This window comes from Ostrinia nubilalis, chromosome 8, assembly GCF_963855985.1.
Source record: "Ostrinia nubilalis chromosome 8, ilOstNubi1.1, whole genome shotgun sequence".
Lineage (NCBI taxonomy): Eukaryota > Metazoa > Arthropoda > Insecta > Lepidoptera > Crambidae > Ostrinia > Ostrinia nubilalis.
Window position 1 is genome coordinate 1223861 of NC_087095.1, and position 19873 is coordinate 1243733.

At 38.3% G+C, this 19873-nt stretch overlaps 3 protein-coding genes across 3 annotated transcripts in view; 1 reads left to right on the forward strand and 2 right to left on the reverse strand.

Moving 5' to 3' along the window:
- Positions 1-159: 159 nt before the first annotated feature.
- Positions 160-2014, reverse strand: LOC135073705 (protoporphyrinogen oxidase). The gene has a single exon (XM_063967850.1). It carries the CDS (start codon positions 1855-1857, stop codon positions 439-441), a length of 1419 nt encoding a protein of 472 aa, XP_063823920.1. The 5' UTR covers positions 1858-2014; the 3' UTR covers positions 160-438.
- Positions 2015-3000: 986 nt separating this feature from the next.
- On the forward strand, positions 3001-11062 carry LOC135073710 (uncharacterized). Its single transcript, XM_063967856.1, has 5 exons — positions 3001-3261; positions 3511-3702; positions 4112-4417; positions 5019-5148; positions 10851-11062. The coding sequence occupies exons 1-5, from the start codon at positions 3016-3018 to the stop codon at positions 10934-10936; spliced, it is 960 nt and encodes a 319-aa protein (XP_063823926.1). The 5' UTR covers positions 3001-3015; the 3' UTR covers positions 10937-11062.
- Positions 11063-11151: 89 nt separating this feature from the next.
- The window catches only part of LOC135073708 (V-type proton ATPase 116 kDa subunit a 1-like), a 67474-nt gene continuing 58752 nt past the window's right edge, over positions 11152-19873 (reverse strand). The window contains exons 17-18 of the mRNA XM_063967854.1: positions 15187-15319; positions 11152-12239 (exon numbers count right to left, since the gene is read on the reverse strand). Of these exons, the coding sequence (XP_063823924.1) occupies positions 12140-12239; positions 15187-15319 (233 nt within the window). The 3' untranslated portion in view covers positions 11152-12139. The remainder of the gene's footprint in view (positions 12240-15186; positions 15320-19873) is intronic.

Consider the following 19873-nt stretch of genomic DNA (forward strand, 5'->3'; position numbering starts at 1 on the left):
AATATGTTACTGATGCTGCTGGTTGTCAAAAAAAGAAATAAAACAAAGAAATGTGCAATAAAAATGTATTTAAAATATCAGATACTCAACCCTATTGCTTGCCATTGCCAGTCAATCCTAAAAAACAAACACATGAAAAACAAAAATTTTAAATAAAAGTAAAACACAACCCCATTTATTTTTCATCACACCTTACATAAAAATAAAATAAACAAAACCCATGTAACAGTAATAAGTTATTTAAAATTACTCATGTATTTACAATTAAAACATGGCAATGGCTCCTTTTCACTTGTACATAATTATTTCATTTGCAGGTACAATAATACTTAGTAACTTTGATTGGAAGACATGGCACAATAACTTTAATCAAATGCTTTATAAAGTGCTTCTGTATAATGTTAACCATAACCAGATCTGTGATAAAATATATAATATCTATGTACAATCTTTAATAACTTGTGTCTTAGCTGAATAAATAACATCATTTATACCAACTCCATCATAGCTACAACCAACTACAGAAATAGGAAGATTGTTGTCCTTAATATATTGACGGATCTTGTCCACTCTCTCATAATGTCCAATCACATACTGTGGGATACATTTGTCCAAAATGTTAACATTCTGGGCAGCTGGAACATCAGTGATGTGTAAAATTGACTTAATTTCTTTCAGTGCAATGTCTAGCAGTTCTTTCTCAGTAACATTGTCACCAAACTTCTCTTTAAACCACTTGCCTCCCAGCATCACAGTCAGGACTGTCCCATTCTGGTCTGGAATACAGCAGGAGTCAAAGACAACTCCTAGAATTGGAGAATTCTCAATGGGAGGGACTAAGAAGCCAAAGGCCGGTTCAATGAGTGATGCTTTTGTGGAAAAATATAGGTTGACAATACCAACAGTGACAAATGGAATGCTGTTTAGGTCTTTGGCCAAAATTGGGTGTTGCTTTTCAACGAGCTTAGCCAGAGAATATGCTGGGATAGAGGAATAGATGTGAGAAGCGATTATTTTACCTCCAGCTTTGTTTATCAGCTTCACTGTGCTGGAGTCAATAAACTCAATTTCATCAATTTTGTTATCCATTCTCACATCAACTTTGTTTTCTTTGAGATGCCTGAGCAAAGTATTGGGGAAGGTCTCCAAGCCCCCTCTTACTGTGTACACATTCCACTTCTCTTCCTGTGCTTTTTTTGCTAAATCACTTAGCTCTAATTCTTGATCTGTGCTGGATTTGAACATAGATTTCATCAGTCCTTTGACAACTCCACCGTGGACTTGCTCCCACTCAAATAGTGTTTTCATTAGAAATTTCACTGATATTTCTTTGGCATCACCAGCACATATTCCGCAAATCATAGGTGATATAGCATAGTCTGCAATTTCCTTGCCAAATCTCCTCTCAACGAAGTTGTAAATGGAATCATCCTCCAACAATTTGTTAGGTTGTTTTATGTCATTGAATAAGGCGTAAATCAAAGGTTTTGAAAAGGGTTGATTTTTCTGGAACACACCTTTGAAACTAGAAGGGAGAGTGTGGAGGTGGTTGTTGACATAGATCATCCTGTTCTTGGCTGCGGGGTGGTTGGGCATGATGGGCACGATGTGCTCGCTCAGCCCCAGGTCCTGCATCATGTTCAAGGTGTTCAGGCCGGTCATACCTCGCGGCCGGATGGTCCTGGGACCCAGTTCAAATGTGTAGTCTTTGGTTTTAATTGACTTGATCCATCCTCCGCAGTAGCCGGTCGCTTCAAGTAGAAACAATTTGAGGTTACTGTTGCTTTTCAAGTTGTTTTTGAGCAAGTAATATGCCGTGGATAAACCACTAAGGCCGCCGCCGAGTATCGCAGCCATTGGTGAATTTTAAGAGAGAAACTTAGTTAATTTGTTTGACCTCATTGAGGACTTGAAGATAATAGTAATAACAGTGGTATTTAATATTAATTACGACGATTTAGTTCCTGTTTATTTTCTTTCTGTATTTTTGACGAAACAAACTTGGTTTTTTAAACGTCACTGTCAAAAAAATTTTGACGTTGACGTAAGTCAGATGTTTTCGTTCCGTTTTAGGCAGTGTTTTTTTAGATTAGATTATAAGAATCATGAATAATTTTTTATTATTTAATTTAAAAAAACATAGCTGGTTTTTTCTGCCACATTATGCTGCAGGACAAAAAATATTTCTGCTGAATCCATAGTCTATTATGCACATAAAAAGTATGTTGACCCCGAACCGAAATCGAACCCCTGAACCCCTTGTTAAATGGTTTCACACACACGCCACGCGTCATATACATAGTAATGGTTCACAAATCAGAGCTGCTAGTATCACAAGCTATCAGCATTTCTTCGCATAATGCCATAGGTTGCCTTCCAATGAAAAGCCTATTTTCAAACTTGCAGCCATGCGGACTAAATGCTTACGCATGCATGAGCCACCCGATAACTTGGTAATTGATTGGGGGGATTGGAATAGGGATATAAAGCAAAAGCACCAGAGCGCCCAACTGGGGACACAGTTGCGGTGTCGCGCGCGATAATGAATTTCAATTTCATACTTGGTGCACATTTCTGTAGTAGAAATATTGCTAGAGCTGTTACAACCCCGCGAGTACGACTTGGCAATAATCTGAGTACTTTATTGTTCTGATTATGATTTCTAAAATCTGGTTTATGGGTGACCGACATGCTCTGTGGTGACTGACTTAGCTAAAACCGATAGATAAATAATTTATATTAATGTGGGTAGGTAAGCATTTGAGAATAACTTTTGTATTTACCTACATAAACCTGTTTTTTTGCTTTTAGATTAACTAATTTAATGTGTCAGACTCGGGAACTGTTAACAGTGTTAGTACTTTATTGTCTCGAAAGTTAAATACTCACCTAAAAATAAAAATATAGCTCTGTGATATTTTCATGTAGTAACAGCTCTATGTAATCGACGCGGTATAAAAATCCTCCCACGCCTTAAATGTCCTCCATTGCTCGCTAAGCCAGTGTGACCGCAACATGAGCCAGCCTAAGCCTTGCGAGAAGAAGGGCAAGTCCGCCGAGCTCAGGGTTCAGAAGATCCTGAACAAAATAGAAAGCCTCAAGCTGAGCCATGCCTATATCTCTCAGCTCCAACTCCCCAAAACGGAGGGTAGAATGAAAAAAGTGTTGAACAGAAACCCGAAGTTGTATTCGTTAATTACAGTTTTAGTTTTGTGTGTGGGAATGATAGTGCAGTGGTTTCTGAAGGATTTGTCGACGAAGGTGAGTTCTTAATTTGTTTATATGGTCCAATCTACCTTTTATTGTGAACAATATTTTAGCAGCCGCGAGCACGTGCACGATGGTTGATCGCTGGAGGCTGATCGCGTTAGTTTGGCCGAACCTTGTTTTTTAATTTGATTATTTCATTGAAACCTCTACCTACCACGACCACCGCCCTTTTAATACATTTTCGTGACAAGAGGGTAAGAAAACCAAGTTCGATGGAAAACCTCAAATATTTTTTCTCAGAACTGCGTGTTCGAACTACCATCAGCGTCCAAGACCCTCTTTCGTCCTCCTGAAGACTGCTCCATGTGCATCGGCGTGGAGGGCGCGGTGCGGCTCGCCAACACCTCAGCCCAGGAGTTCGAGCAGTATTACGCGTATAATGCTGCCCCCGTGATTGTTACTGATGCTATGAACCACTGGAAGGCTGTTCAGGTGGGCGGATGAAGAATTTTGATTTGTGGTAGGAGTCATAACGTCATCATTATTTATTTATAGAAACCAACCAACCATACATTGAAAATGTTAGTTATAAGTTATGATGCATGAAGGAACGATGCGCTATCATTATGCGACTTAGGCGGGTACCTACTTGTTCTTGAATAATTGTGATGAGCCTACCTCCTATCCTAATAAAAAACTTTTTACTGGCGCCCAAATCATAGGTTCAAGCAGTAAGTTCGATCGTAATGAATTTCAAACTTTTAAGTCCAGTTTTTCATTGTAACGGCTTATTCCCAAAGGACCAAGAGTCTTTTGTTGTTGTAACACAGAATAGGCCTGGCCGGATAAATTACTAATTAACTTACTAGATCTTAAGTAATAATTAAAATTCTTTCACCAGGAATTCAGCTTCGACTTCTTCGCCAACTTTTACCGCGACGGCAAAATGGGGAAGAGGATCAACGACTGTTTCTACTTCGCGTACAAATCTGGGCTGAACTCCTTGCAAGAAGTCTTCTCTATGGACGCGGCGCGAGCCAACTTGTCTGGGGAGCCTTGGTACGTTGGCTGGAGCACCTGCTACAGCGAGGAAACCAGGAAATTGAGGAGTTATTACAACAGACCGTACTTTCTACCGAAGACTGCTGAGAGTGACATGGTGGACTGGATCTTTATGGGCGGACCGGGACAAGGGGCTCATATGCATGTAAGTTCATGAATAGCATTTTATTTCGAAACATAGGTACTCGCTTACTTTATCAACAGAACAGAAATCAGAAAATATGGCCTCAATACAGGACAAGTTAGCAGTCAACTTTTGCGGGAAATATTCTCTGCATCACAATGCCTATCCAAATTCAAATTTAATTCGAACGTCTTTTAGGTCTCAGGACCTTCGAAGACAGTTTATGTACCTTGGCTCGCAGTCCAGCCAGAACATTAATTTTAGTCTTACCCTTAGAAATAATGGACGGCACATGGGTTTACTTCAGTGTCAGTAGGTGTTACAATTTTTCCTCATCTACCCTTCTTCTTATTCATTTCGCTCTTCGGCAGAGCGGTCGTGGTCACGTTGAGCGGATACATATATGGATACTCTGCGCACGATCTCCCGCCATCTCTCTCTGTCTGGTGCAGTCACATACGCCGACTCCCACTGCCGATTTCACTTGGGCGGTCTAGCGCATAGGTGACCTGCCACGCGATCGGGTGCCTTCGACTTTTCCTTGGACGACCGTCTACCCTAAATGATACTGTTCTAGCTGTCTTCATTGCCAATATCCCTGTAACCAATACACTGTTCCCAGGTGGATTCAGTCAAGCACATGTCGTGGCAGGCTCAGGTGCGCGGTCGCAAGCGTTGGGAGCTGGCGCCGCCGCCCGAGTGCCTGTACGCCTGTCGCTGGCTCGCCTTCACGCTGCAGCCGGGCGAGATACGTAAGTGACCTCACCTTGGTTCCTTTCAGCTTAGTGCAGGCGCTCACGCGGCAAGACAGCTCGGTGACAGGCTGCAGCCGACCATTTCATATATTTTGTTCAAAGCTTAGCACACTTGGCGCCAATCGCGGAGTCACGACAAACTAATATATGAAATTGCCTAGTCGCCGAGCTGTCGCGTGTCGCCTAGTATGCGCCTACATATAATGACGTCTGCTGCTGGACAAAGGCCTCCCGCAACAGAGTGCCTGTACGCCTGCCGCTGGCTCGCCTTCACGCTGCAGCCGGGCGAGATACGTAAGTGACCTCTCCTTGGTTCCTTTCAGCTTAAATAACTTCTGCTGTGCCGTACTGCACATTTAGGTGCTTCCCTCGACTTTTACTAGGCTCGGAGTTTTCCTACGTGATTATTTCATGAGCGAAATCCGTAGTAGGACTGAAGTGACCAGCATGGGACCACCATGGGTGGGGCTAGAACGTAGCTCGTAGAAGTGATAGCTGTTGGAACAGGAAAGTTCACAAGTGGCGTAGCGATCACGGACCGGAAAAAGCCGTGAGCTGACCTCCAACTCAGTGGATCGAAGTAGTGAAGATCGCGGGATGTATTTAGACATGGCAGCGCAAGACCGGTCCTTGTGAAAATCCTTGGGAGATACCTTTATCCAGCAGTGGACGTCCTTTGGCTAAAATGGCGGTATAGACTGCGTTGATAGAACTTTGGATCTAGTGGTAAGACCTCCTGTCTCAGACTCATAGTCGGTTCGAATCCCAGTAGAGGCAAAGCTTTTGGTTGATAGTTGTCATGTCTGACCTTCTTTATGGTTGCTTAGCAACGCGTGTTATTCATTGTTATGACACAGTCATGTAAATAAACATTCAATATTTTATCAAGTATATTATTTTATGTAATAAATTGGCGACAGGATGCCGATTTCAAATAAAAAATACACAAGAGTGCGAGCTGCACTACGAGGAACCCTTACACGAACAGAAAATTACCTAAACTTGCATGAAAACTTATGTAACGAAGAGATTGAATCACGACTACAGTCATTGGAAAATACATTACAAAAATTTCTAGAAACACAAGAAGAAATAGAATCTCAAGTGGACGAAGAATTGTTAGAACAGGAAATACAAATAAGGTACGAAATAGAAGAATTATGCACTACTCTAAAAACGAAACTCTTGAAATTACGTACGAACAATAGATCCACCTATGAGGAATCACAAAATACAGCTCCGATTACAAACATTGCAACTGGACATGTACCGAAATTACAATTTCAACCATTACACGAAAAAGAGTCGTTTCGAAATTTTAATAAGAGATTGATGGTATATTTTCTAATAAATAAAATCGTTGAGCCTAGAACAAAAATATACATTCTGCTATCTACATTACCACCAGAACTTCATGAGAAATTATATGATCTGTGTGCACCAGACGATCCACTACATAAAACTTATGAAGAACTTGCCGCAATATTGGACGAATACATCGACCCTAAACCCAGCATTTGGGCTTTACAACATAAATTTATTTCCCGAATACAACAAGAGAATGAAACCATTGCAATGTACGCATCAGAACTTAAGAAACTTTCATCAAATTGTGAATTCAAATGCATGAATTGCAAGAAAACTACCGCAGAAAGCTTCCTATCTCTACAATTTATACGAGGACTTAAAGATGGCGAAATTCGTACGAAAATATTACAAGAACCGGACACATCTTCTTTTGCTAAATTACTACAAATAGCTTCAGCAAATGAATTGGGTAAAACAGAGAGCTTAAAAATTACATCTGATATTGAAAAACGTACTGACTGCATCAACAAAATAATCAGTTCTAATAAAAAACCAGCAATGCAGAATATGAATCGAAAATCACCGAGGTCAATTAAAGACCTATCAGGTAAATGTTTTCGCTGTGGGAAGCCTGATCATCGTGCAAATGAATGCGGAGCAATCAACTCTACATGTCGAAAATGTCAGAAAGTAGAACATCTGGCAAGAGTATGCTTGAAACGAACACAGACTAATCAGATTGATGATGGATTGAATTCTGTAAGTGATGAAAGCATAGCTGATATTAACCTCATCAAAAGTGAAGTCACAGAAAGATATATGATTACTATCACCATAGAAAATAGAACAATTAAGATGGAATTTGACACGGGTGCTTCATTGTCATCGATGTCCCTTGCTGACTACAATGCCCTGAATATCAATAAAAAGATTTTCAAAACTGATATGAAACTGAGAACTTACACCGGAGAAATAATCAAACCTTATGGAGTTGTTTACATCAAAGGAATTTACAAAAATCAAAATTTCTATGGTAAACTGTATATCATTGACAAAAATGTTGATCCAATATTTGGTAGAAGCTGGATGAAAGAACTAAACATTGAACTAGCAGATGTTCGATTAGTTGAATCAGTACCTCAAAATAATATATTAGACCAATTGTTGGAGGAATTTGCATCTTCTGTATTCCGAACTGATCTTGGTAAAATTCCCAACTACAAGGCACACCTCAATTTAAAAGAGAACACACAACCAATTTTTATAAAACCTAGAAGAATCCCTTACGCTCTTAAACCGAAAGTAGATGAAGAAATCGATCGCCTTTGCAAAATAGGCGTAATTACAAAAATAGATCATTCTGAATGGGGCACACCGATCGTTCCAATTGTAAAACCTAATGGTTCAATTCGACTTTGCGCTGACTACAAGATAACATTGAATAAAGTTATACAAGATGAAAAATATCCGATTCCAATAATTGAAGACATATTCTCGGAGATGAATGGCGGCAAAATTTTCTGTACACTTGACATTACGCAAGCATACTTAAATATGGAAATGGACGAAGAGAGCGCCTTACTACAAACCCTTAGCACACATAAAGGAACATACAAGGTTAATAGACTAATGTTTGGAGTCAAAGTAGCACCAAGTCTTTGGCAAAGATTTATGGACCAACTGCTTCAAGGACTAAGAGGAGTAAAATGTTTCTTTGATGACATAATTATTCAAGGATCATCTGAAAGTCAATTATGTCAACGATTGAAAGAAGTTCTTTTAAAACTTAAGGAGAGCAACCTGCGAGTGAATAAAGAAAAATGTCACTTCTTTAAACGCAGTATTAACTACCTAGGTCACACTATTGACGAACATGGCTTACACAAAAACAAAGACAAAGTAAAAGCTATATGTCAAACGAAACCACCGAAAAACGTTAATGAATTACGTACATTCCTCGGCATGGCAAACTACTATAATAAATTTATACCAAATCTAACAGCAATTACAAACCCTCTGAATGAATTACTAAAGAAAGGAACGGAATTTATATGGAATTCGAAATGCCAGACCAGTTTTGATAATATAAAGAAAGAAATTCTCAGCGAAAGAGTATTGACATATTTTGATCCAGCCAGGCCACTTGTTCTAGCTACTGATGCGTCACCGCTCGGATTGGGAGCTGTTCTCTCTCATAGATACCCTGATGGGTCCGAACGGCCAATCGCGTTTGCGTCGAGATCTTTAACTTCAAGTGAAAAGAAGTATAGTCAAATTGACAAAGAAGCAACAGCTATACATTGGGGGCTAAAGAAATTCTTCCATTACTGTTACGGCCGAAAGTTTACACTTATTACAGATCATAAACCATTAACTTCGATTTTTCACCCGAACCAAACCTTGCCAGCCCTCAGCACCATGAGATTGTTTCATTATGCACATTTTTTATCTGGATTTGATTACAATATTGAATACCGAACTTCAAAGAATAACTCCAATGCAGATTACCTATCCAGATTTCCTGTAGAAAATGTTAAAGAAAATTCAATAGACCAGCATTGTGCGTACCAAATACAGCAAATTAACACACTGGAGATAGGGCCGCAAGTCATCGCTCGAGAAACTGCTAAAGATAATGAACTCAAGCCGATACTAGAAGCCCTGAAATCAGGACGATCTCTGAAACATTATGGGTACAAAGATAATGAACTTACTCTACAAAATGATTGCATTTTAAAAGGAAGCCGGGTATTTATTCCACAAAACTTACACATGCAGATACTAAACGAATTACATGCGGGCCATATTGGTATTCTGAAAATGAAGTTACTGGCTCGTAGTTATGTTTATTGGAAGAACATAGACAAAGATATAGAAAATAAAGTAAAATCTTGCAGAGCATGTCGTTTAGAACAGAATCAACCAACTCGAGCTCCTATTCATCACTGGGAAGAACCAAACGGTCCATGGCAAAGACTTCATATCGACTTCGCAGGTCCATCAAATGGACACTATCTTTTCATTATCGTTGACGCATTTTCAAAATGGGTTGAAATAATCCCAACAAAAACCACTACAAGCTCATGGTGCATAAAAAGATTAAAAGAATTATTTGTCACTTTCGGAATACCTCACATATTAGTTTCAGACAACGGCCGCCAATTCACATCAACAGAATTCGAAAATTTTATGACAGAATGCGGAACAACACACCGAAAAACCGCACCATACCACCCAGCGACCAACGGCCAAGCTGAAAGGTTCGTACAGACCATCAAGAGAGCACTACGTGCAATGGCGGGGGAGAGAGGTGACTTAATGGATAAACTCTTAGAGATTAAATACCGACTGAGGCGTACCCCTGGCGCTAGTGGACACTCAGCTTACGAGCTCATGTTTGGCCGAGAAGTAAGGACTAGACTTCATACTATGCTCAAAACCCCACCAGTCACTCCATCGAGAACTAGTGACACATTGGCCTTACAAACAAGACATTTTGTTTGTGGAGACAGAGTGCAGGCTAGACTATATGGAAGCTCCGCTCAGAAGTGGACATTTGCCACAGTGGTACAGCGCCTGGGCAAGCTGCACTATATCTTGCGTACGGACGGTGGTTTGACCTGGACGCGCCATCTGGACCAGCTGCTGCCGGCGCCACTGGTGCCAGCAGTGCCGCAGCCAGGAATCGCGGCGGAGGCGTGTCATGTCTGACCTTCTTTATGGTTGCTTAGCAACGCGTGTTATTCATTGTTATGACACAGTCATGTAAATAAACATTCAATATTTTATCAAGTATATTATTTTATGTAATAATAGTAATACCACAGAATAATAATAAGTACTACGTACAGAAGTTTTACTTCGCGAAGGTATTTAAAAAAATGTATGCTCAATGTCATTAACAATATGGTGTAATTTAGCTTGTCTCAAGAGTCAAGCAAGTTTGTCAGAAGTTTTGTTGACAAACGTCAGTGATCGGTACTGCGCCGAAGCTATAGGGCTGACTTCGGTAAAATGATGTGACGTGAGGTGCCAATCTGCAGAAAATGGCGGAGGAAATACATGATTTAGCATGAATTATCATGAATAATATTAACTACTTATTTACCTCTCAGTGTCTTCAGGCAACTTAAAAAAGTACATTCTGTGTTTTTATTATTATTTAGGCAGTTAAATACTGCACAGTATTTAGTACACCATTTTCTTTATTTTTTTCCATCATACACAAGAATACTCGTGCGCGAGTCAATGCTCGCTCGTATGTGAGGCCTTGTCGAATAGTACTCTTGTAGGGGGCAATCGTGCGTGTTTTGTTTTCGATGTAAACTCGCGGAGATGAACAGGCCTGGTAATACCTACTCATATTTTGCAAAAACTTTTTTATTTCACAGTGGTGGTGGACACCAACCGCTGGTACCACAAGACCACGGTGCTGCCTGGCGACATCAGCATCACCATCGGTGCTGAGTACGACTGAACCACGTGACTACTGATATACATAGACGACACTGTTAAATTGTTTTGCACCAAGGGATCATTTGCCCGGTCAGCGAATTCAGGCGGAATCAATCAATCTTATATATTATGAAAATTAAATAAAACTTAGGTATATTCCTAACTAGACTAGAAAATGTTGTTAGGGGGAAGAATTTATCCTTGTTGTGTATTTACCTACAAAATAAAACACGAATGAATGCTACGGAAAACCTTTATTACCATACATCTACACTACGAAACACGTATGCGGAACTGCTCGATACAGAATAAATATATTATCTTTTGATTACATTATATTTTATACTCTGAAAACTATGATACTACTGGAATGACATTGCTTCTAACATGCTACATTGTTAACAAACAGTTACAGAGAGCCACAGGTTTGAATTCCGTACAATTTTAAGTACATAATTGGAACATGGGTGTAAAAAATACAAAAACTAAATCTCGCACACCTTTATTTATTCTTACAAAATGATTTAGATAAAAAAAACTTTCAGCAATTTAATTTTCTAATAATAAAATATACGTCAAATTGGCAATAAATTGTTACAAGCTTTGCGTTGACAAGCAAATCGATTGAAACTGAGTTCACTCATTTAGCGAACATTTATGTAAGTAGACATTGAACATTTTAAAATGCAATAATATAGATTGACATCTAAATATTTATTTCAATCTAAACATCGATACACATTGAACAATATTAAGACTTTTACACTTATAATAAGATAAATATTGAAACTACTTGCGAGCGATTGCTTATTATGGGGTCCATCACCGAAAGGGATCATATTCAGATATCCGGGTGAATATAGACAGATCGAAAGCAGTACACAACCGCTCGCTTAGCTCAGCTCAGCCTACCGCTTCGCTCCAAACGTTTGCTGTCGTAGCTAGACTATAACGGGCCACACTACCGCCGCTACACGAATAACTTGGGAAAAAATTGAGTGAAATAATGTTACGGGCTACTTATGAGACTGTATAAGAATATACCATAATGACAGTGCTCATAACGCTTGCTGCCGATTGCGAATTTTGGGAAAGTTTTGTACCTAAGTTAGGTCAGCAATCATAAACTAAATCTTTCTTGTTACATCTTTATCTTTGAGTTTTTTTAAGGTTTAGGATACATTAGCCCGTTAGTAATTCGTGCACGCTAGTATTGAGCGCGGGTTTACTCGTCGCCGGTGCCGGCCGAGTCCAGGATCACCTCGAAGGAGAACGGCTGGAATAAGTATCCTTCGCCCTTGTAGAACTTGCTCTGGAACTCCACCCTGCGGGTAAATGGTCAAGTTATACAGTTGTTCATAATAAGTTATCTTCAATCGTTGTATTGAGTAGAGAAAATAGGAAAGAATTGTTTATTACGATGGGATAGGAAAAGTTCAACACTAAAAATAATCATCAAGTCTTGGTCCACCGTAATGCAGGTCACAAGGCTGGGTTTAAGACCGTGGATTAAGTGTTCCATGTTGAGTGAAAGTCATAATTTAAATTCACAAATAATAGAAAAAGTGAACCCATAATTAATGCCTTCTTTGCTTCATTTTTCTCCTAAGTAAGGTCTTGTCCAAGAGGGCGAATTCGCCACGAATCCTACGCGCGTAGAATCCTACGCGCGTTGGCGAGATACTAACAGCCAAATACATTGCGTCCAGAAGACAAGTCCGCCTTATGTACAATGTGTTATGTGCATTTAAGTTTAAAATAAATAAATAAAATAAGTCACGCGCGAGTTACAATTCGCGCGTAAATCTCGTCATACACACGTTCGTGTTCGCGCGAAGACATTCGCGGCGAATTCGCCCTCCTGGACAAGGCCTAAAGTCAGTATCGAAATAAAGTACAAGCACAGAATAATAATAAGTACTACGTACAGAAGTTTTACTTCGCGAAGGTATTTAAAAAAATGTATGCTCAATGTCATTAACAATATGGTGTAATTTAGCCTGTCTCAAGAGTCAAGCACCATTTTGTTGACAAACGTCAGTGATCGGCACTGCGCCGAAGCTATAGGGCTGACTTCGGTAAAATGATGTGACGTGAGGTGCCAAACTGCGGAAAATGGCGGAGGAAATACATGATTTAGCATGAATTATCATGAATAATATTATAGTCTATCCAATATAGCTTGATTAGAATGACAGCTGCCAATAACTTTGTAGTAGCGATCAATGAGAGCTAAATATTGGCGGACAAGAAATAATTCACGTCTGACCTACAAACAATATTTTCGACGACAGTGCTTCCAATAAAAATGTTAATTTCGTGTAAATGTAGCGTTAAATTACACCAATAAGTAGTAATTCGAAATTATAAAAATCAAGCTAGAGTATTAACGACGTCTCTACAAGGTTATCTCGAGTTACAAAAATGTTAGTGTTGGGACATATCGACAAATGTCATATTAAATTAAAACTAATTTTTTAACATATTTAACAAATTTTTTTTCTTAACTAATTTTTTAACATATTTAAGTCAAGTTATACGTTTTTCTAAATGTTCACTATTAAAAACCAAAAAACATTTCATTCTTAAATAATCAAACATCGGAAATCAATCACCGGTAATTTTTTGGGTATTCATACCACCGTTGCTCTAGAAGAGATGCCCACCGCCCTCTAGCGAGAAGAAAAAACCACTGAAGAACACTGATGATAATGACTACGACTTAGGTTGTACACCCTTGACATGAATTTAAAATTTTACTGTCTTTAAATTTAAATCATAATTGTCATTTTTATGAATAAAGATTTATGAAGAAAAATTGGGTGCATTTTTTTATATCATTTTTTCGAAAACTTATCGATACATCTATGTGAACCGTACGAAACATACCCAGCACTAGTCACATTCGTTTGACAGCCGTCATTCTAATCAAGCTATATTGGATAGACTATAACTACTTATTTACCTCTCAGTGTCTTGAGGCAACTTAAAAAAGTACATTCTGTGTTTTTATTATTATTTAGGCAGTTAAATACTGCACAGTATTTAGTACACCATTTTCTTTATTTTCTTCCATCATACACAAGAATAAGCGAGCGTGAGTCAATGTTCGCTCGTATGTGAGGCCTTGACAAAACACGCACGATGGCCACCTACAGGATACTATTGGACAAGGCCTCACATACGAGCGAACATTGACTCACGCACGCGTATTCTTGTGTATGATGGAAGAAAATAAAGAAAACGGTGTGCTAAATACTGTGCAGTATTTAACTGTCTAAATAATAATAAAAACACAGAACGTACTTTTTTAAGTTGCCTCAAGACACTGAGAGGTAAATAAGTAGTTAATATTATTCATGTAATTCATGATAAATCATGTATTTCCTCCGCCATTTTCCGCAGTTTGGCACCTCACGTCACATCATTTTACCGAAGTCAGCCCTATAGCTTCGGGAGCATTCAAGTATTACGTAACGCAATTTGGGGGGGAGGGGGGTCTCGTAAAACGTTACGATGCGTTACAGGGGCGGGAGAGGGTCTTTCTTACAAGACGTTACGTAACATTGTTTCTTTTTTTAAATAAAAATTTAGGGAATTAAAACTCCCAAATTGGCAACCCTTTTCGTTTAATACACTCGACATCAAATAAATCGCACCTCCCGCGACAAGCACTTTCCACCAATATTGGCACCATTTAAAAGCCTAGCTCTAAACTTAATTTAATTAAAGGAAAGGTTTTTACCCCAAAAATGTGTCTTTAGAAGGACCCAGAGTAACTTCTTCAAAAAATAGGTAGTTACGCTTGAGCCAACTTTTATGGCTATAAAACTGTTAAGTTGGGATTAATCGCTATCCATCTGTTAAATGGTCACTTGAGTGTTACGTAACGTTTAGAGAGGGGGAGGGGGGTACAGAAAAACGTTACAGTGCGTTACAAGGGGGGGAGGGGGAGTCTAAAATCTTCAAAAATTGCGTTACGTAATACTTGAATGCTCCCTTCGGCGCAGTGCCGATCACTGACGTTTGTCAACAAAATGGTGCTTGACTCTTGAGACAGGCTAAATTACACCATATTGTTAATGACATTGAGCATACATTTTTTAAATACCTCCGCGAAGTGAAACTTCTGTACGTAGTACTTATTATTATTCTGTGATGAGGCGCTGGATGCAGGCCGCTACCAACCGTGCGATGTGGAAGTCATTGGGGGAGGCCTATGTTCAGCAGTGGACGTCCTGTGGCTGAAATGATGATGATGATGATACTCACCAGTGGAGCCGCAGCGTGTGCAGGAAGGCGGACAGCCCCTCCATGAGCACGAGGATGGAGACCGATATGGCGGCCCAGCCCGCGAACACCACGTACAGCATGATGCCGCCCGAGTAGCCCGCCGACATCAGACCTGCGGGGGGGAGGAACATCACTTTGTTACAATGACGGCGGTTTTTATACTTAAGAGCGTTTACGCGAAGCGCGGCGTTTCAAGGGGCATCATTGGAAATGATTCGCGCGCGGCGTTTTTTAATAGTTTTCAAATGTTTATAACAAAACAATAACAATGAATTATATATCATTTCAAAGTAAATATTTTAAAGAAGATGTTGTTTTATTATATTAAGCTATTTTTATATTGAATTAAAGAAGAATAATGGTGTAAAAATCACGTTGATTTTTGGGTATTTCACGTTATTTGAATTTGTGATTTATTATTGTAAAATGCTTAAATCTAAGAATTTTCTGAATTAACTATTTGCCTAAGGATCTATGCTATAGGATATAAATGTTTGTTATATCGTTTTCACAGTATTTTTATAAAAATTTCAGCTTGTAAACTGCCGCTAAAGTGGAAATTTGAAAACCTGTGTGGACTTATCTTGATAGAACTCTTAAATACTATTCTAATCGAAATATTTTCTCAATTAACTATTTAGACGAAGAATTTGCCTAATTATTTATGCCTAAACATATTAAATATGTTATGGCTCAAAATCACCAATTACAAATTTTGTAATGTAACTGGTTAATGATTGTAACGGGTTGAAAAAGTACTGTTTTTGCGCCAAACGGCGTAAACGCTCTTAACAGTTGGCATCACTGACGATGAACATGCCCATACTCTACAGTGGCGCCATCTTAGTGATTGCAATGCGATAATCCAACCGCTTCAACGCTCACCAGTTGGCGTTTAGGCGCGATTGGTCCAATTCGCAATTGATCCAATCATGAAAAAATTACAAATTTAATTCGCTATTGGTCCAATTTGTAATTGGTTCAAAATAAAAGGATATCCAAAATTTTGGATTTTGTAATTTTTTCATGATTGGATCAATTGCGAATTGGACCAATCGCGCCTAAACGCCAACTGGTGAGCGTTGAAGCGGTTGGATTATCGCACAAAATGAAAAAAAATAATAAGGAGGTTAATCATCTTTTACTATAGTTCATTCAACTTATGATGGTGATTTAGACAGATAAAACGTTTCGTGTTTTCATCCTTCCAAAATATCAATCACTAATCTTTCTCAATTAACCTAAACAAGAATTTCTAATTATTTATTAGTTTATTATTTAGAAAAAAATGAGAAAAAATATTAAATGAATTGCTTCTGTGTTAGTCGGAACTTTTGCTCATAGGGATGGGACATAAACAATCGCAATAAATCAGTAATCGGCATGGTGGTCATCTTACCATCGAATCACGATTATTATCTCAGGCAGGTCAAAACTAAGTCAGTACGTGTGCGTTTGCCTTTGATGACGGTTTTGTTTTATGCGATTTCTCCACGTATTGTTTGTTATTGTTATTTTGATGTTTTATTGAATAAAATGCATATATTTAATTCTTTGTGATTTATTTTGTACCACTAAGAATATTCACGTTTATTCCATTTCCAGATAGTTAAAATTCATAGATATAATTTTGATCAAGATTAAAAATCAAAGAAATAAAAGGCGATTAGATTTCTATAGAAAATATTTTCGATTCTAAAAAATATCGATTAGGTTTATAAGGAGCGCCTCACTAAATAGAACTGTCATAATCACCATCTTACGCTGAATGGACTATACTATATGCAGAAAAAAGCGAATTGGTCCAATAGCGAATTGGACTAATCGCGAATTTGTAAATTTTTCACGATTGGAGCAATTGCGAATTGGACCAATCGCGCCTAAACGTCGCATTGTACCTACTAGTTCTACGAAGGAATACGAAAGTTGGTATGTTCCAGTTTTTCCTATTTTTGCCTACACTCGCGTATCATACTCGCGAATCGATGAATAACGAGTGACGTTCTAATCCTAAATTCTTTAGAAATTTCCATCGATGTAAACAAACACTTGTGCACACAATTACACTATAATACTCACGTTTTCTTAATATCATACACATTATTTCACAAGCTCATGAAACCAACTTTATTCTTATGATAAAACAAATATGAAATCTAACATTGAAAACAAAATATTTTAATAAAATATTTGGATGGTGAAAATTTGTGCTATAGTTCCAAAATACTGAACTGTCCTATGCATGACATTGACAGCGGGGCGCCACCGTCTATACCGGATCGCTGGTTCTGATTTTTGCCATGTTGGAAACCATATAGTTGAACGATGGTAGCGCTCCTCTGTCATTGAGTTTGGTGGGACAGTTCAGCGTGGGTCATCTATACATGTTAAAATGTCAAATCGACATTTGACGTTTAAATTTAGGTCCTATCTCTGAAAATCTGTAAGTCATAGACAACATTCATAGATAATAATCTGTAAATTTAATCGATTTTATTTCAAGTATTCAATTATTTCAATTACCATTTACTTTGATAATATTAATTTAAAATAAAATATAAACGAGGTTATATTCAACAATGTATTTTTTCTTCATTGAATGCAACAACACACTTTGCGAAGAAGTCTTTGAATTCAGCTTTATTAAACCGACGAGTGTTACATAAAAAAGGCCTTTCGACCACTTTTCGACTGGTTTACGATTTTATTGTGCACTTTGTCTAGACCCACAGTATAATTTAAATTATATTTCCTAAACAAATAAAAAAGGGAAAATTAAATTTTCTTTGATTAAGAAGATCCTATTTTGACGATCACATTACTGATTTCAATAGCAATCAGAAGAGGGATTGATCTTAATAATTATACAAACGATCTTTGAAAATCTAATAATCGTCTGTTGCAGTCCGTAAATGACATTTACAGAATGAAGAATGTTCACTAATTTTGTTTTTTAGCTTTCTGTATTCTCTGTTAAAAATAAAAAATACACGTGAAAGAATTATTTCGATACGTCAATTAGTTTCCAAGATATTGAATATTAAAAGTGCGGGCGGCGGCCGGCCCGCCATTTTATGCGCGTGACGTCATATTACAGTGACTGGCTCATATTTGTATGGGTGGAATCTTGCAAGCTGAATTAAGACCCACTTCCAGGCAACCGATTAAGCTGAAATTTCGCAAACACATGTGATTTGGATGACCATGCAATATTATGATGACATGGAGCTGATCTGATGATGGAGCTGGAAGGTGGCCATAGGAACTCTATAATAAAACGACTTAAATCCATCGAGTTTGGGTTCGTTCGTTTTGTATTGACGAGTACTTTAATTCTATATAGTAATCAGGGTCTAATGATGGAGCTGGAAGGTAATTCGCAATAAAACGACACAATCGCATCAAGTTTGGGTTTGGTTCAATTTTAATTTCTGTGATGGGTCTGGGTGTTAATATGTATAATAAGTTTGTATTTACAAAAAAAAAATGTATTTAAGTATGTTTATATCCGTTTTCTAGTGAGCGGATACTGTGAATGTACTATCGGGGACTCGGACGCCTTGACACCTTAAGGGCCTAAATTGTTTGCACACACACGCTCGATTATGCTACGCCCCCGTTCATTCATGTTTCGGGTCTAAGCAGCGTCGGCGCACCACTGTAGATGTTTACCCTTGCAAACCAAGCTCTATGTAAAGCGTGTAGGATTGAGTATTGCTTATTACCCGCATCCGTAGCGCTCTGTTAGGCCGGGGTTTGATAGAGTCTTTTTTAAAAAAGGCTAATTATTCTAGCTAAAATAAAATACAATGATTGGATTTGAAAGAGGCAGCCGTCACGCACGAGTGGTAGCGAAGAACTGGCGAGCCCGTGAAGCGGGCGAGCCAACTCGGGCAAAAATGCTGATGCCGCAGGATTTTCTGGGCATCAGGGGTTTTATGTACATCAGAGGGATGTAACACCTCCCCCCATCAAGAATAAACTTAGGGGTTAAATCTCCTAAGTTTATGGGTTTAAGTAAATTTATCTATAGATTCCTGCGAATTTTGGGGAATGAGGTTCCCGGGTTCTGTTCGGATTCAGATTCTACTTTAGATTTAATCGCGAGTTCGATTTGTTCGACTTCGTGAATGCTGCCTGTTTTTATTTTAGTAAAATTATTATACTTATAGACTATTACAATTATTACGATTATGATTAGGAATAGGATAAACGATGAATAGTGTGCCCCGTATTTAATGATATGTGGTTCTTGAATAACTTTATTTAATTCGGTTAAAATTTTATCATTAGTGTATTTTCCAAAATTTACTTTATTCAGATCGAGATCTTTTAACTTGATGTTGGGTACACCATCGGCCATTTCTTTAAATTTACGGATATTACAACAACTGTCATTAATCAAATTAAAGTCTAAGTTAGATGAAGGTAAAGTTATATTTAATACATTATTCTTAGGTATCAATTGGGTATCTTTACAATAAGCTTTACAAGATGTTGGGATTTCTATGATTCCGGTTCCTATAATATTAGTTTCTAAAGTTTCGGAGTTGGAACAATCTATTGACAATTTACTTAAGGTGGACTGAACAAATATCCACTTATTATTCCGGAGTGGTTTCCAAACGTCCAAATTACCACGGATAAATTCCGTTCGACACTGATT